Raw genomic sequence first — 17,800 nt, 5'->3', positions numbered from 1 at the left:
CCAGAGGAATACATAGTACTTAGGTGGTCTGCATTTTTTTCAGTCTCCCAGCTTGAGTTCTTGGTTTTAGTGCTCAGCTCTCCCACCCATGTGTCTTGGGTTCAACCATCTCTTATAATAGAGAGCAACTATTATTTAATCTAGTTGTGCTGAACAATAAGGCTGTTCTACATGTAAACCCACATAAGAGAAATTTATTAAACTTTGAATAAATTTATTACATTTAATATCCAATACTGGAAAATTTCAGTCCCGCCTCAATCCACTATTTTATATATAAATGTGAAAAACTTGCTTTTAATTCTTACCTTGCTTAAACCTACCACCAATAGTAGCACTTGTAGATGTCAAATTACTGATCTTTTCACAAGCCAGTGAGATGGAAAATCGCTTTTTGCATTGCCACTCCTTAATGAACGTTTGAAAGAGAGTTTGGTCACTTGCTACATCAATTATGGTCAAGCTTTCTGCACTGCATGAGGCTGGAGTTAACTGCGATCCATCCTGTGATAACTGCAGTGAACTTGTGTCTCTAATAGGACTGTCATCTTTTAATTCATTTCTACTCTCTGGACTTAAGTCATGATTTTTAATATCTGAAAGTGAGCCAAATAAATAATTTTCACCAAGCTGTAAAACACTACTAGTTTTCTGAAGTTTTCCAGAAGACGTCTCAAGAATACCTGGAAATGAGACCTTAGCAGCAGATGCTGGAATGGGTGTAGGAGGAATGAGTCCATTATCATCAACTATACCATTTTCTTTACAAAGCAAGAGTGATGGGGTGTCACCATGACCAGCATTGTTCTCGAGTGCCGCAGTCTTGCTTTTTACTTCAATATCAGGGGAGAATGAAATTCCCTGCACTTGATTTGGATCCAAATTTGAAACCACATCTTGCTTGTCATTTAACTCTGTATTTTTTCCTTTCAAATTAGACATGTTTATAGTGGTTAATTTTAGCTTTTCATTTTCTAGAGGACTGGATACTTTATCTAAAATCATTTGCAGTCCTGGACTTAAATCAAATGATGATCCTGACCATGTGAATGAATTGCTTTCCCTTGCCTCAGTTAATTTGGATTTTTGAGACCTTTCATCCTTATCTCCTCCAGTTACTTCTCTTTGGGGATAATCATTACCAACTGGATCACTTAGTTCTAATGCCCCAAAAAATACTGCAGTATTATGTTTATCTTGGGCAGGAAATATATCTACATTGTCCAAAGCTTCAACCATCTGAGCAGAATCCATTTCTGAAAATATAATAGACTCATCACTGAAACAAGTCAACTGCTGCTTATTATCTTGATTCCCATCCGTATTTGATTTAATTGGGCCCTCTGGTTGTAGATACAGAGAATCATTGAAATGGTCTGATATTACTTCAAAAGAAAGGGGTTCTTTTGCTCTTACATCAGGTGCTTGTTCTTTTACTAGGTATTCTTCACTGAAACTGTCAAAGAGTAAACTATCACTCAAATTCAAACTTGTTTCAGGAACTGGCAGACATTCTACTTCTGTATCAGTGGGAGTTCTCTTTAGAGGAACCAGAGATATAAGTGGTTTCATAGCTTCTTGTGTTTGATAACCTTCAAGAAAACTATTTAATTGGGAGTCAGTAACAGAAAGTTCATTCCTTTTGAAAGAAGGGCCATTTTCCCTTAAGAATATTGGAGAATGAAAAAGTGGGCTTTCTGGAGTCAGGATATCAACCCCATGCGAATCAGTGCTTTGTGTCACAGTATCTACAGTCTTAAGCTCCAAATGATCTGTATTTATCACTCCTGCAGAATGTGGTTCACCAGGAACAGTAGTGTGAATCTTGTTCTGAACAGAGCTCGAATTCTGTTTGTCTAGGCCCTTCTGCATTATCTCCGTGGCCGGGTTGGTGTCCTTTGCTCCTTGTTCAGCATTTTCAGTTGCCACCTGTTGTAGAATTTTCTCTGATTGAGTATCCAGGTAGAAACTATCTTCAAAATCACAAGAAACTAACCCTAAGTCAAGGACACAATTCTTTTTAGTTTTTTTTGCTGCATAAACATCTGTTTTTTCTTGTATTCTAGAGGTATTTAGAAAATCCTCCTGCTGATCTTCAGATTTACCGAACGCTCCAGTTGGTAGATGTACTCCACTGGGTATCTCAGTGCTGCTTATATTATCTCCAGATATCTGAAGATTATTTGATTTCTTTTCCTCAGCATTAAACTCTACACTTGTACATTTGATAATAGCATTTGAGTCTCTATTTATATAACTACTGATTGTATCACAAGGCATTAGCTTCTCTATTATTCTTTTCTGTTTGGTATAGGTGTTTGTCTGTTTATCAGACTCCTCCGGGCACGGGTTAATTGGATTGGTACCATGGTGTTTAGCATAAACATTCTGGTTTTTTGAACCATTTTGTATCAGCACTTTGTCTATTTTGTCTGACTCACTGACAGCTAACCCTCTTCCATTCTCACTAACCACACTAGTGGCTTCACAAGTCCCTTTTTTACTCTGGGATCCTGTGATAAAATATTCCACAAGGATATCATTAGTTATTTTTTTGTTCCTTGAATGACTCTGCTCTGTCTGTGATGGGAATGATGCTTTGTTACGTTCTTCCTCAGCACAGGAAGATGCATTTTTAGCTAATGGCCCTGGACTTCTAAATTCCATATTCTTTTCCTCTAAGATAAATGAATCTTCACAATGAGCAAGATTAGTCTGTTTTTGTAAATCAATTTTACACATCCCAGTGTCTGTCACAGGGCTACTGTCTCTGGATCGTTTCAGATGCTTACTATGTTTCCAAGATCGAAAGGGTGTACTCATCTTTTCTGAACTAAAATTCAAAGCTTTTTTTCTTTTCTCAGATGAAACGGTCTGAACAAATTTCTTAGTGCTTGTTTTTCCCTCATTCAAAGAGGTTTCTAGCTTCTCTTTACTTATATTCACATAAGCCCGTTTTCTTGCTCTAGAAATTGAATGCAGCTGACGTTCTTGATTCCCATCCTGAAACTGATTAGAAAAGGAATTTGTATGCTCTCTGCCTTTATCTTCATCTAAATCTCGCACTTTATTTGGTGACTCCTTAACAGAAGAATCACTAAACACTGTGTTACTTTTTTTCTTTGATGTTAATCTTTCACAAGGCCTCTTAGTTTGGAGTATAAATTTATGCTCCTTTGCTTCTGACTTAATGCTGGTCAATGATTGTGTATCAGAATCTAAAAGGGAATGTGGATTCCACTGCACTCCCATTTCAGCTAAGTCCTGCTGGAGAATCATTTTGGCTTCTTCTACGATAAGGGCTGCAGCCTCCCTTCCTGATAAGCCTTTTCTGCCCGCCACCCAAGCAGTTCGCATGTTCCGACGTTCTTCAACAGCTTCCTCTTCCTCATCGACTGCTTTTCGGGTACTAGGAGAAAGATAGGAAAAGAAACAAATTAATGCACTGATTCATTAATACAACAAATATTTATTAAGCATCAACTGTCCTACGAATGGAAGAAATAGCACTGAACAAGAGGAAAATATATCTGCTTTCATAGAACTTACATTCTAGTTGGGGAAATCAGAGAACAAACAAATATTAAAATACAGTCTATGTCAACTGATGATAAGAGTTGTCCACAAAAATGAAACACCAAGAAGGGATGAGTGATACTACAATTTTTAAATAGGATAATAAGGGAAAGGCTCACTAAGACAGATTCTTTATATAAAAACCTAAAAAAAGTGAGCTTATAAAACTTTAATTGAAAACAGATCCTCCTACATAATATGAACTCTGGGAGAAACATTTGAAGAGACTATAGAGTGACCAAAAGAAAGTAGAAACCAGTAAAGAGTTGAGACTAGAAGAAAGAAATGGCAGTGGTTGCCTGGACAGGTGTGGCTCAGTGGCATATATTTCTAAACAAGTATGCATATATCCAAAGATTATGTAAAAATCAGAGGCTCCAGAGAACAGTTTCATAAGAAGGTTTTAAAGCATACTCCAAGTAGACTGCAGCCAGAGGCATGCCCCAAAGTGACAAAATAACACATCACAGAGGCACAACCCAAAGTGACAAAAATCACATGTCAGTTGTTCTTCTGGCCTGGGGTCACAGGAGTGACCTGGGCCCTACAGCTCCACTGAGTATTGCCCTAGTGAGGACTCTACAGTGGCCCTGTACTATGGCAGTTTTCTCCCTGGGTTGCATTCCTAAGACTCCAGGCAATTCCATCATTCAAAATCTAGGTAGAGGTAGCTACACCCCCACAGCCATGCTGGGTACAGCATATGTGGCACCAGGGTCCCACAGGAGCCATAGCTGGGGGGGCAGGGGGGAATGCAGAGAGCAGAGTCATAATGTGAGGTGGCACTGGGGGATAGCGAGGCTGCTCCTTTGATTATCCCCTATCCCTTCCCACACATATTACAAGTTTCAGAGCCTGTGTCAGACCTAAACTGAGTGTGAGGGATGAAACATTGAACTGAAAATGAGACTGACCCTTTTATAAATTTAGAACAAATTTTTAATACCTGAAAATAAAACTGTTAAAACCTATAATTGCCTAAATAGCAATAGGATCTGGCTGAGGTTTCATATAAGAGTGAGTTCAAAGAACAGTGGTTGAGAAAATATTTAAGCTATTCCTTGATTATATGCTGAGTCCAGTCCATTTAATAAATTGGTTATGCACATATGCACAACAGTCAAGGAATCCTCTTCTCACAATTGCTTTGAGGGACTAATGTTCCAAAGAATATTCAAGAGCAGTATATTTTAAAGTGCTCTAGCCTGCCCAGTCGGTGAGGCTCAGTGGTTAAGCATCCACTGAACCAGGAAGTCACGGTTCGATTCCCGATCAGGGCACATCCCGGGTTATGGGCTTGATCCCCAGTAGGGGGCGGGCAGGAGTTAGCCAATCAATGACTTTCTCTCATCATTGATGTTTCTATCTCTTTCTCCCTCTCTGAAATCAATAAAAACATATTTTAAAAAATAAATAAATAACATAAAGTGCTCTTGCCTAAAGAAAATCTAAGATGAGCCCTGGATATATTTTGAAAATCTAAATCCATCAAAGCAGAAAGCACTGGCAACTTACCTTTACTCAGTCTTTCTAGGGGAGGATTATGATACTTTCAGAAATGTCTTTTAAGTCATGAAATATTTTAAAAGTATAAAAAATGAAAAGTAATCCTAAAGGGGAAAAAGCAGCCACATTTTCTTCCACTTATACCAAATATGTCATATTATCAAAGAGAAAAATATTTTAATACAGTATCTATTATATACAAATTGACATGATTTTTCAATTTAATAACTCTCTACAGAGGGACTCTCTTACCTTTTAAAAGGCACAGCATTTTTCAGAACAGTCTCTAGCTCAGCAATATTTGCCCTGGCAAGATCTGCCACAGTAAGAAAGCCGGAAGCATAGAGGAACCTGGCTCTCTGGGCATTAAGTAAGGACACCCGGATAAGGTCACACAGCTCCCTCTGGATGCCAAATGTAAGACGCTTCTGAAATTGGGAAAGCAGTAGTTCCATGTTGTGCCAGCCTAGGCGGTTGGAAAACACTGTAATCATCCCTGGAATATGCACAGAATACTTATTGAATTAAAAATTCTTTATAGATCAATACTCTATTTCTTTAGATATACTTTTGTTTCATTGTTTCCTTTTTTCCTGGAGAGTTGTAAAGTTTAACAGGTCCAAGGTGTAAGTTAACATTGATGTGAGAGAGAAACATCAATCAGTTGCATACTGCACATGCCCGGATGAGGGATCAAACCTGCAACCTGGGTATGTGCCCTGATAGGGAATAGAGCCTGCCACCTTTTGTTATACGGCATGACACACCAACCAACTAAGCCACACGGGCCAGGGCGGGCTCATTTATTCTGAATCATGTACTTGACATTTGAAAAACACTAAGGCAGAGCACATAACCACAAAACAAAAAGCCCTCACCCTAGTTCATTCCTCTCTTTCACTCTCTCTTCCTTTTTTTTTTTTTAAGGAAGAAAGAACTCTTAAAAGCAGATAAGGGACTCTTTCCACCTAGAAGAAAATAAGAGAGCTGATTTAAATATTCAAGTACTGAGAAAACTTTAAAAAGTGAAGCTCCCATTTATATTTTCTTCAAAGAAAGGTTGCCCAGCTCAATGGCTAGACACTCTTGAAATAAAGAGGCCAGAGCAGCCAAGGGCCAAGTCATTAAGAAAATCACTTCCCTATGAGAACATTAACCCTAGAGGCAATCTGTGATCTTTGATGCCAGTGAGTTGAAGGGTGAGTCTCTCCTTTCTTACCACCCCACCCCCATCCTTCTGCAGTACTCTTTCACATGTACACACCTTCACAATACTCACACCCTCCAGCAGCCCAGGGTTTCCTTCCTAAGGAATTGTAAGGATGTCTTAGTAAAATCAGACCCATAACTTCCCCGTTTGCCTAGCTTATAGAATATGGGTTTAATTTTATTAAGCAAGATTACAGTTTCCTTAAAGAAGAGGTAATAATTTAGGTCAGGCAGAAATCCAGAAACCCCTCCATAGACATCCTCCTCGATAGCAAGTATTAATCAGTAACTAGATTTAAAAAAGGGAGATCACTGAGAACTTCGCATCTGTTTCTTCTTGAAACAGGCAACAGGAAAAATAAAAAAGGGAAAAAACAGGAAACAAAGGTGTCCTGATGATGTTACAGACTACAAAAATTATGGCTTGACATGATCCCTTCACTTTTTTTTTTTGATCCTCACCTGAGGATATTTTTTCCATTGCTTTTCAGAGAGAGTGGAAGGGTGGGACGGAAGGAGGGAGAGAGAGAGGGAGGGGGAGAGAGAGAGAGAAACATCAATTGGTTGCCTCCCGCACTCGCCCTGACCAGGGACGTGGGATGGAGCCTACAACTGAGGTACATGCTCTTGGCTGGAATCAAACCTGGGACCCTTCAGTCCTTGGACCTATCATCTAACCACTAAGCCAAACCCGCTAGGGCGATCCCCTCACTTTCAGAGAAGACTACAATCAAAAGGAATTTGAAAAAAAAAAAAAAAGTAATCTCAACTTGACCTCAAACCACAGTCTTAAATAAATGTGGAAGTCCTTGTTTAACTCACCTGCGTAAACAGCAGCTGACTGTTGTAAAGACTGAATCTGCCCACGATTGCATCCATATTTCCGATTAATTTCCTTTAAGGGAACTTCACTGATTAAATCTAATAATACAAGACTGGTAAAAAACCTGGAAAGTAAATCACCAAAAGTATGATGAGAGATCACTATGTCTACTATGAAGGTACAATGTATATTGCAAAACAAGTAAGAACCAAAAAGGCAAGAGAAGGTTTGCACTCTGAGAAGATTGCTAATAAGATATAGGATTATTTGACAAATATTGAGCTCAATGTTTGTAAATTCTGACATATATTAGTACTATAGCATAGAACTTAATATCTGCATAACAAAAAGGTATCCTTCGTGTTTCAATACTGCTAACTAATTTCAAGAAATAAGACTTGGTTCTTGTAATAGCACAGAAATTTAAAACAACACTTGATACACAGTTATATGATCATTTAATCATATTTCAATAAAATAACAGAATTTGAGTATAAAGAACAGTTTTTATTTGAAAGGCAACAGTACCAGAAATAATTCAAGTATATAAACCCTTACAAAGTTTATACTTGACTATATTGTAAATAACATACTAGAGACTAATGCTTTAAGAAAAAATAATTGTATTATATTTCAAAAAAGCTAAAAGCCTATGCAGTTTCCCCAGCTGAATCTTTTAATTGGCTCTTCCCTACTGGTAAGGAATCATTTCTAAGGCTGTTAGGAGCATCCTTCCTTTCCTTAAAGCATCCTGACTCACATTTTCTTTAAGGAGGAGAAGTAATTGAATGCTCTATCATAAAATGTCTTCATATATAACAGCTTCTAAACTACAAAGAACAAACTAATATATTAATAAATTCAGTAAATACAGTAAATTGAAAAATTTTACTATATGCAGCCGAAACTTTGACTTTAATGACAATGAAAGTGACTAAAATAAACTGGACAACTACTGCATATCTAATGCCGTCTTAAATACTAAGTAGTCCAGGCTCCTTGATATTTACCTTTTATGGATGGCCATTTGTCGGTGTTGTCTCTCAGTTCTGGCTACTACTTTTCCCTTCACACAGCGAGCCAAGAACCCTTCTTCAACTCCCACTAGCTCTGCCACCCGTTTCATAGAAGTTGGCAACTTCTCCCATAAACAGAAAAACCGATACCAATCAATAGTAGTCCAATCCTCAAACATAGGTGTAACCTAAAGGGAAGAAGCATCATTCATTAGCTAAAACTATTGCATTACAAAAGGAACAAGTAAATGTAAATATCATATTAAAAACAAAAGCCTCAGAATTTAAAAAAATTTGTAAATGTGATAATACCTCATTTATATGGAAACTTCATTTATTCATAAACAACCCACAGCCAAGAGAAAAAGAGACCACTAAGTATACAAACTAGATTTTACAGACTCCAAGAACTTTAATCACAGACACTTTTAATCTCAATATTCTGATGTTAAGCATCTTAAGTATTTTATATGCTCTCTAAGAAAGAATCAGGAAAATAAAAAGAGTGAAGGGAAGGAGGAATCAATATCCACACCTGCTACAATATATTATCTAAAGTGTCCTGGGTTTGCCTGGCCAGACATGGCTCAGTGGTTGAGCATCAACCTGTGATCCAGGAGATCGCTGTTTGATTCCCGGTCAGGGCACATGCCTGGGTTGAGGGCTCGATCCCCAGTGAGGGGCATGCAGGAGGCAGTAGATCAATGATGACTCTCTCATCATTGATGTTTCTATCTCTCTTCCTTTCTCTGAAATCAATAAAGACATGTTTTTTTAAAAAATTGAAATAAAGTGTCCTGGGTTCAGCAAGAAAAGAAAACCTATGAGACATGTAAAGAAACAGAAAAGTATGTACCAAACACAGGAAAAAAGCAGGCAAAAGAAACACCTTTGAGAGGTTCCAGATGTTGGAAATATCAGACAAAGACTTCAAAGCAGACATTATAATTTTGGTCAAAGAACAAAGAAAACCAGGCTTAATGAAATAAAGGAAGGTCTAATGACAATGTCTCATTAAGTAGACAATGAGTAAAGAGAAAGATATGATTTTTAAAAAGAAATAAATAGAAATTCTGGAGTTGAAAAGTACAATAATTGAACTAATTCACTATAGAGCTCAACAGCATATGTAAGCTGGCAGAATCAGCTAACATGAAGGTATATTAATAGAGATGATGAAATCTGAAAGGAAAGAAAAAGGGAGGAAAATGAACAAAGCCTAAGAGAAATGTGGGAAGCATTAAGTGCACCAACACATGCATAATGAAAGTACCAGAAGAAAACAGAAAGGAACCAAAAAAAGTTTGAAGAAAGTATGGCTAAAAACTTCCCAAATTTGATGAAAAGCATTAATCTACATATCTTAAGAGATTAAGTGAACTCCAAGTAGAGTAAATGCAAAAGGATCCATACCCAGACACATCATAGTCTAAAATATAAGAAACCAAAAATAGAGAAAATCTTGAAAGCAGCAAAAGAAAACTTATTATATACCAGGGAAACCCAATAAAAGAACTGACTTCTCATCAAAAACAATGGGGGCCAGAATGCAGTGAAATGACATATTAAAACTGCTGAAAGAAAAAAACTGTCAAACCAGAATCTTATGTAAAGGAAAACTATCTTTCTAAAATAAAGGCAAGTTAAAACCACAATGAGATATCACCTCACTCCTGTCAGGATGTGTATCATCAATAAATCAACAAACGAGTGTTGGTATAGGTGTGGAGAAAAGACAACCCTTGTGCAGTGTTAGTGGGAATGAAGACTGGTGCCACCACTGTGTAAAGCAGTATGGAGTTACCTCAAAAAATTAAAAAGGAAACTGCTTTATGACCCAGAGATTCCACTTCTGGGAATTTATCTGAAGAAATCCAAAACATTAATTCAAAAGAATATACGCACCCCTATGTTCATTGCAGTGTTATTTACAATAGCCAAGATTTGGAAGCAGCCCACGTGCCCATCAGTAGATGAGTGGATAAAAAAGCTGTAGGACATTTACACAATGGAATACTACTCAGTTGTAAAAGGGATGAAAATGTTACCCTTTGCAACAGCATAGGTGGACCTGGAGAACATTATGCTAAGTGAAATAAGCCAGTAAGAGAAAGACAAGTACCATGATTTCACTCATATGTGGAATTTAATGAACAAACTGAACTACGCAAAATAGAGACAAATTCATAAAGAGCAGGCAGACAGTTCTGGCTGGGGCAGGGAGTGAAGGGATTAAGCAAAAGAAGAAAAAAAATGAGAAAGAATTCATGGACTGGACAACAGTGCGGCGATCGTGGTGGGGAGGGATGTGGGGGAGGTAGAAGAGGGCAGAGGGAATAAATGGTGATAGAAAAATTAAAACACATTTTTTAAAATGTAAAATGACAAGCCACAGAATGGGAGAAAGCATTTGCAAATTATATATCTAATAAGGGACTTGTATCCAGAATATATAAAGAACTCTTACAGCTCAATAATAAAAAAATAACTAATTTAAAAATGGGCAAAGGGTCTGAATAGATATTTTTCTGAGGATAATATTCAAATAGTCAATAAACTCATGAAAAGATGCTCAACATCATTAGCCTTTGGGGAAATGCAAATCCAAACTATAATGAGGTAGTACTTTGCACCCATAAGGTTATATTTTAAAAGACAGATTAAAACAATTATTGGAGAGGATATGCAGGAATAGGAGCCCTTATACATTGCTGGTGGAAATGTAAAATTATGCAGCTGCTTTTAAGGAGTTTGGAAGCTCCTTAAAAATGTTAAAAATGGAGTTACCATGTGATCCAGCAATTCTACTCACATGGAAATATCCAAGAGAATGCAAACATGTGTCCATACAAAATCTTGTAGGTGAATGTTCACAGCAGTGTTATTCACAACAGCCAAAAAGTGAGAACATTCCAAACATCCATCAATTGATGAATGGATAAAGAAGTAGTATATCCACATGATGGACTATTATTCTGCAATATAAAGGACTTAAGAATTGATATATACTGGAACATGAAATTTGAAAACATTACGCTAAGTGAAAGGCCACATACGACATGATTTCATTTATATGAAATTTTTAGAATAGGAAAGTCTATAGAAACAGAAAGCACATTCGTGTATTAGTGGTGGCCCAGGACTAGGGAAGGATGAGGGGGTTGGAAGAAAGTGGGGAGTGGCTGCTAATGGGTACAGGTTTCCTTCTGGGGTGATAAAATGTTCTGAAGTCAGACATTGGTGATGATTGCACAAACCTGAATATACTAAAAATCACTGACTTGTACACTTTAAATGAGATGCTATGTGCATTGCATTGCAACAAAGCTATTTTTTTTAATAATCAAATTCTCTGAGAAAATTTTCAGAATACTCTTGAAAGTCCAAAAACAGGCTTAAAGAAATAGAGAAACATCTGTTTTTATTAATAAGGCCAATCAACATTTAAAAAAAAGAAAAAGATGGCAGTCATTTCCTCTCCATGTTAATGTGCAAATTTAACAATACCAAGGAAAACATCTAGTTAGTTTTAAGTGATATTATATTAAAAGGTAAGCAAGCAAGAATACCTGTGAGCACTGAAGAAGGACAGCAATGAACACAACTAGCTCTACTAGATAAAACATACAATAAACGCTTTTAATTAAAACAGAGGTACTACTGTACAAATTCGTAAAATTGGTCTGTTGTCAGATCAACAAAGGAATCAGAAATATACCCAACAGCAAATGGAAATTAGAGATATCTAAATACAAAAGCAAATTAGTACATAAGATAAAAATTGAAGGAAAAATTAAAAAATAAAAGCTGTAGAAAAAACTTGTCATTGTGTGTAAATTAACCTTTTAATAAATGAAGCTGTCACGACAGACATTATGAAAAACTGATAAAAGAGTAAGAAAAATACTTCTGATTCAAAACTTCATAAATTCAGCTACATTTGTAAAAAATGCTATACGAACAATAAACAAAGTCAAAAGCCAAGTGAAAAACTAGGAGAAAAATACTTCTAATTGATACCACAAAGTACTGCTCTCCCTCATACATCAAAGGACTTTTACAACTCAAGAAAAGGACCAAATCACAATAAAAAATGAGTTTAAGTCACAGACAAGTCATAGGGGGGAAAAGCATATTGCCCTTAAATATATGGGAAAAAATGTTTCAATTTATTCATAGTAAAAAATGTAAATTAAAACCACTCAAAATACAAAAGCTTGACAATAGACTCTGTTCATGAGTTTACGGGAAAATAAGCGCTCTTTCAAAGCACTGGTAAAACTGGAAAATGATGCAAACTCTATAGAAGGCAATTTAACAAAACCAAAATCACATACGCCTTTACACTGTACCCAGCAACAGCACTTCTGGGAGTCTTTCCAAAGATGCTCCTCCGTCAAAACTAAACAAGATATGCACCAAAGTTTTTTACCTGCAGCATCATTTACCATAACAAAATATTGGAAACAACCCAAAAGTCCAACTACAGAGAACTGATTGGGTACAATGGTATATCCACACCCACGATGGAGTTATACGGATAAAAAAAAGGGTAAAAAATCTCCATGAACTGATATGAAGTGATTTCCAAGATATATTAAGAGAAAAATACAAAATAATGTATATAATATATCATCCCTTGTATAAGAAATACAATAACAATATATATAAGCATTTGCAAATATTTATAAAATGAAACACAAAAGAGATACACCAAAAACTAGTGAAAGTAGTTATCTAGGAAGGGCGGTGGAAATGGCATGCAGGGGATAGAGACAGGTATACACACACACACACACACACACACACACACACACACACACACACATACATATGTATACATATTTCTTCCCATTTTCACCAATATGACAGTGAAGAAAACAGAACTTACCAGATAGACAATATGCAGATCATTCTCTAAAACAAAGCCCTTCATTGCTCTTTGGAGATCAGCAAAAATATCTAAAGTATCAGCTGGAGAAAGTGAGGAAGAGAGAGTTGCCGAACCAAGATGTGTCGGATGATACACCTTTCCTGGTTTGGGTGAGGGGGTGGGAAAATAAAGGACCAGATGCTGAAAATAAAACAACACACTGTCTTTTTGTATTCTGTAATTAACCTTTTAGGCTCTGATAAATTTTACAAACAGACTCTTGGCCAATGCATAAATTTTTTATAAGCAGGCTCTGTGCTAATTATCTGATGTTGCTGAATACAACACTGACTTGCTAAAAATGAGTTGATACACGCATTGAAAAATCAGTTTCCTTTTATACTGCTTGAAGAACCAATTTCCTCTTACTAATCAGTCACACACCTTCTAAGTCACTAAAGATGAAAAAGTGAGTAAATTGAAACTGAGAAAGCATAGTTACCTTACCTTCTGTTCCATCACTAGCTTCAGTAGTCTGGATGAACTCATTTTCTAGTAGCCACATTACACAGGACTCAATTGCTCCAAGTTGGACAGGATCTTGATTTTTCTGAATTCCCTGTTTCCCATCTTTCATACTTGCAGCCAAAAATGTGCAAGAAGCATAAGTCTGCATATCTTGTGATGTACTTGCCACTCCACCAACTATTATCTGATACAAGAGGTTTGAAATTTTCTGTAACTTTTTAATAAGACATGCAGACCCTCATGATATAAAAGAAATGAAGTGATTTTGTTCTCTTAAAATATTCTCAGCATCTATAATGTAGAGACTCTTTTTTAACTCTTCCATTATCATTTGTTATAAATGTAGATAACATCTGCTGACAACAGGAAAAGTTTTCCTGAAAAGTAGACACAACATTTTCTCATCAAGGAAAATAAGTGAATCATTATCTACCTGAAATGTGGAAACTAACAACATATATAAAGGAGGCTGTGATGGCTCATGACCAACAAACAAACCAATTCTTCTCATCCTTCTTCTGAAATATGTGGGCATAGAAAAACGCTAGTGTTAGGGGCGGAGATGCTGATCATGCTCTGTTGATGGTGAATGTTAGCTATAGTTTTAAGAAATATTAATCATGTTCTGTTAACTGTGATTGTTCTGTTCTAATTAGAAAAAGCACTGCCTGGCCGGTCGTGGCTGAGCGGTTGAGCATTGACCTAGGATCCAGGAGATAGCAGTTCGATTCTGGTCAGGGCACATGCCAGGTTGCGGACTGAATCCCAAGGAGGGGGCGTGCAGGAGGCAGCCGACCAATGACAACCTTTCATCATTGGTGTTTCTCTCTCTCTCTCTCCCTCTCTCTCTCCCTTCCTCTCTCTGAAATCAATAAAGATAGATTTTTTAAAAAGAAAAAAGAGGAAGAAAAAAAAAGAATCTAAAGTCCTACTGAAAGAACTCAACTTTAAAAACAACAACAAACAAACAAAAAGCACTTTCTAACCTGGCTGGGAGTTGTACGCCCCAGGACATGGGAATTACCCTTGGAATGCGGTCCATTCTCCTTTTCCAAGAACTGCCCATCATTGGGGAAAGATCAACCACCTTGTTCCTGAAATCATGGAATCCCAGAGGCACCTGGCCTTTGCAACCCCCAGCCCACATTCCCTGGAATCTGGTCCTGGAGGCACCCATCCTGGAGTCCCTGAGGAGCCTGCCTTGCCTACTTCCCCATACCTGTAATTCCTACTTTCCCATGTAATCTTTGTGCTTCTACCCAGTATAAGCAGCTGGCTTATGCGGAGGGCAGCAGAGCAGATTTTCATGGATGACCATTACTGCTCTCCCATACTGCCAGCAATGTTGGAATAAATGCTCATTTATTCTAATTCAAATACGATTCAACCCTGTCTCTGCTTAATTGACTCAAGTGGTGACAGGCAGCCTGGACCCACTGTTGTCTGGTTTCACTAGTATGGAATATTCCCTACCCAGAAGAGGGTTTGGGAATAGGTGTAGAAAAAGATGAAGTCCATTGGGTCTTGCGGATATCATTTTCCCACAACTGTTCAATTATATGTACTGATTTGCCACTTGCCTTCTTTCGCTTAATACATGTTGGAAGCATTCCAAATCATCCTAAACAGAGTTATCTCAGTTTCTCCAAGATTTATTTAGTAATAATGGTATTTTGGTTGTTTCCAGTTTTTTCTTATTACCAATAATGTTATAATAAACGTTCTCGTACATTTAATTTGACATAATTTCACAAATAAATTCCTAGGTAAAATTCCTAGATGTAAATCTGCTGGATAAATGGTGGTGTGCATTTTTTTAAATCTTAGTAGGTATGAATAAGTTATCCTCCAAAAGAGTTTCAGCAGTGTATGAGAGTGCCTACTTTCTTCATCCTTACCAACCCTATGTTATCAATACTTCTTTATTTTTATTTTTTAACTGAGAGATAGAGAGAAATAAGAAAGAGTATGAGCACAGGCACCAGTACCCCCAGCACCACTACTAAAGTCAATAGCAAGACATGCTGGTATATGAATAGAACACTTTTCTGAATAAATACATGAAACATTTTTAAAAGGTTACCTTTGAGGACTCTGAGCAGAAAGTTTGATTTTTCACACTAAATCTTTCCTTATTGCTTGAAACTTCCAATCATGGGATTTATAATTTGATATTATTTTTTTAAAAATATATCTTTATTGATTTCAGAGAGAGGAAGGGAGAGGGAGAGACAGAGATAGAAACATCAATGATGAGAGAGTCATTGATCAGCTGCCTCCTACACACCCTCCACTGGGGATCGAGCCGGCAACCCAAGCATGTGCCCTGACCGGGAACAGAACCTCAGTCTCCTGGATCATGGGTATCATAGGTCAATGCTCAACCGCTGAGCCATGCTCGCCGGGCATAATTTGATATTATTTTAAAGTTAACAGGTATAATCTGGATGGAGGAACTAGGGTCCATTTTTGTCACCTTTATTTTTAATTTAGAAAATTATAAACAATATATAAAAAATAAAAACCATCTGGCATTTGGGTTTTAATGCATTGTTTTGAAATGGATTGTTATAGCACTAGCTATATTAAATTTCAGGAAATAACTGTACAAAATAGAAGAGATTCAGACTTGGGAAGGCTATAAATAACCTTGTAAAGAAATACAAGCTAAGATTTTTCACATACTAAAGTTAAACCATTGTATGATAGGTACAGAAGAGCAAGTGGTAATTTAGTGAAGACTCTTACCTCCAGAATAGCTCTTATCATGCTTGCAGTGACTTCTTCCCCTCCTTGTCTTCGCAGACAGCTGCAAACAGGTTTTAGAGATCCCTGAAGTAAAGCTATGCCTTTTGATTTCTCAGAGTTCTTACAAATTAAGATACTCTCACCTATAACAAAAAAAAAAATCAAAATCAAATGTTTGCATAATCTCAACACATCTCCATAAGATACTTACTAAAGAGAACCTAATTGGCTTACTTGTTTTAAAGGCAACAATAGATGATAGCGACTGTTACAGTCATAGAATTACTGCTAATATTTTTAATTTCCAAACTTTGGATTGAAGGGAATCAGAATATGCACGTCACACTAAAAGATGCCACTTCTTTCATATTAAGGATTATTTTGACCTGAAGGCAACTAGGAAGGGGCAAACACAGAAAAAAAGCCTTCTTTCTACTTGTTTAGAAACAGGACATAAATTTCTTTTTAATCACTTTGAAAATTATATAATTGCCTAATCATTATGCTGTACACCTGAAGCTAATATAAATAATATTGAATGTTGACTGTAATGAAAAAATAATTTTTTTTTTAAATTAAAAAAAATAAAACCTCTAAGTGTCAGTTGGGCACATGGCCACTCAGCTAAAGATTACATTCTAAAGTCTCCCTTGCATTTGGGAAATGTAACCATGTGACTAAGTTCTGGCCAACTGTATATGAAGAGAAAGACTATGTGCAACTTCTTAAAAGTGCAGGACGTGTTCCTTACTTCCTCATTTCCCCTTCTGGATGGTTAAAATGCAGATGTGATGACAGACTGGAGTAGTCATCTTATACCACAGGATAGAAAGCATATTGCTGAACATGGAAAAACAAACTAGAATACTAGGTCCCTGACATTGGAGTTACCATATCAGCCCCAGATTACTTAAATTGTACTGTTATATGAGAAGAAATTAACTTCTACCTTGTTTAGGTACCTGTTATTGTTGGCCTTTTTTATAGCAGTGAACTTATATTCAAACTAATCCAGTGACCAATAAATTGTAGTCAATTCTTATTATTTGTGGTAGTTATGTTCTACAGTCGCCACAAACACTGATAGGGAGTATCGAACCATTGCTCCTAAGGGAAATACAGGGCTAGCTTCCTGCAAGACCCTACACTCAACATTTTCAACAAAATCTTGTTTTAGGTGTGTTTCTGTTTAAAGAGACTTATTTAATATGTTACTGATTTATTGACATTAAACTCACAGCCAACAGTACTATATCTCATGGCTAAATAAAGCTTATTTAACACACTTATTTTCTCTATAGGGCACATCACAGCCTTCTTGCACTTAGGAACACTAGATAACTGCATACCAGCACTATGCTTGGAGTCACTTTAAATAGTCAAATTACCAAAAAGCCCAAAAATGTGGCACTAAATTGACCGTGAAAACAATGTTTGTTTACAGTGTGAGAGCTAACATAAGAAGGTAGAGGGTCATGTGTGCTTCCAGAGACTCAAATTTTTCACTGCTCTGGGGATTAT

The 17,800-nt window shown here is 36.8% G+C and overlaps 1 protein-coding gene across 1 annotated transcript in view; it reads right to left on the bottom strand.

Annotated features, from left to right (window-relative positions):
- Nucleotides 1–17,800, bottom strand: part of POLQ (DNA polymerase theta) — a 76,397-nt gene that overhangs the window by 32,646 nt on the left and 25,951 nt on the right. The window contains exons 10-16 of the mRNA XM_081139255.1: nucleotides 16,280–16,422; nucleotides 13,511–13,715; nucleotides 13,022–13,164; nucleotides 8,125–8,318; nucleotides 7,114–7,238; nucleotides 5,335–5,578; nucleotides 309–3,409 (exon numbers count right to left, since the gene is read on the bottom strand). Of these exons, the coding sequence (XP_080995381.1) occupies nucleotides 309–3,409; nucleotides 5,335–5,578; nucleotides 7,114–7,238; nucleotides 8,125–8,318; nucleotides 13,022–13,164; nucleotides 13,511–13,715; nucleotides 16,280–16,422 (4,155 nt within the window). The remainder of the gene's footprint in view (nucleotides 1–308; nucleotides 3,410–5,334; nucleotides 5,579–7,113; nucleotides 7,239–8,124; nucleotides 8,319–13,021; nucleotides 13,165–13,510; nucleotides 13,716–16,279; nucleotides 16,423–17,800) is intronic.

Source organism: Miniopterus schreibersii (genome assembly GCF_964146895.1).
Source record: "Miniopterus schreibersii genome assembly, chromosome: 5".
Classification (NCBI taxonomy): Eukaryota; Metazoa; Chordata; class Mammalia; order Chiroptera; family Miniopteridae; genus Miniopterus; species Miniopterus schreibersii.
Note: the sequence above shows the minus strand (reverse complement) of the source record. Positions and strands in the feature narration are given on the sequence as shown.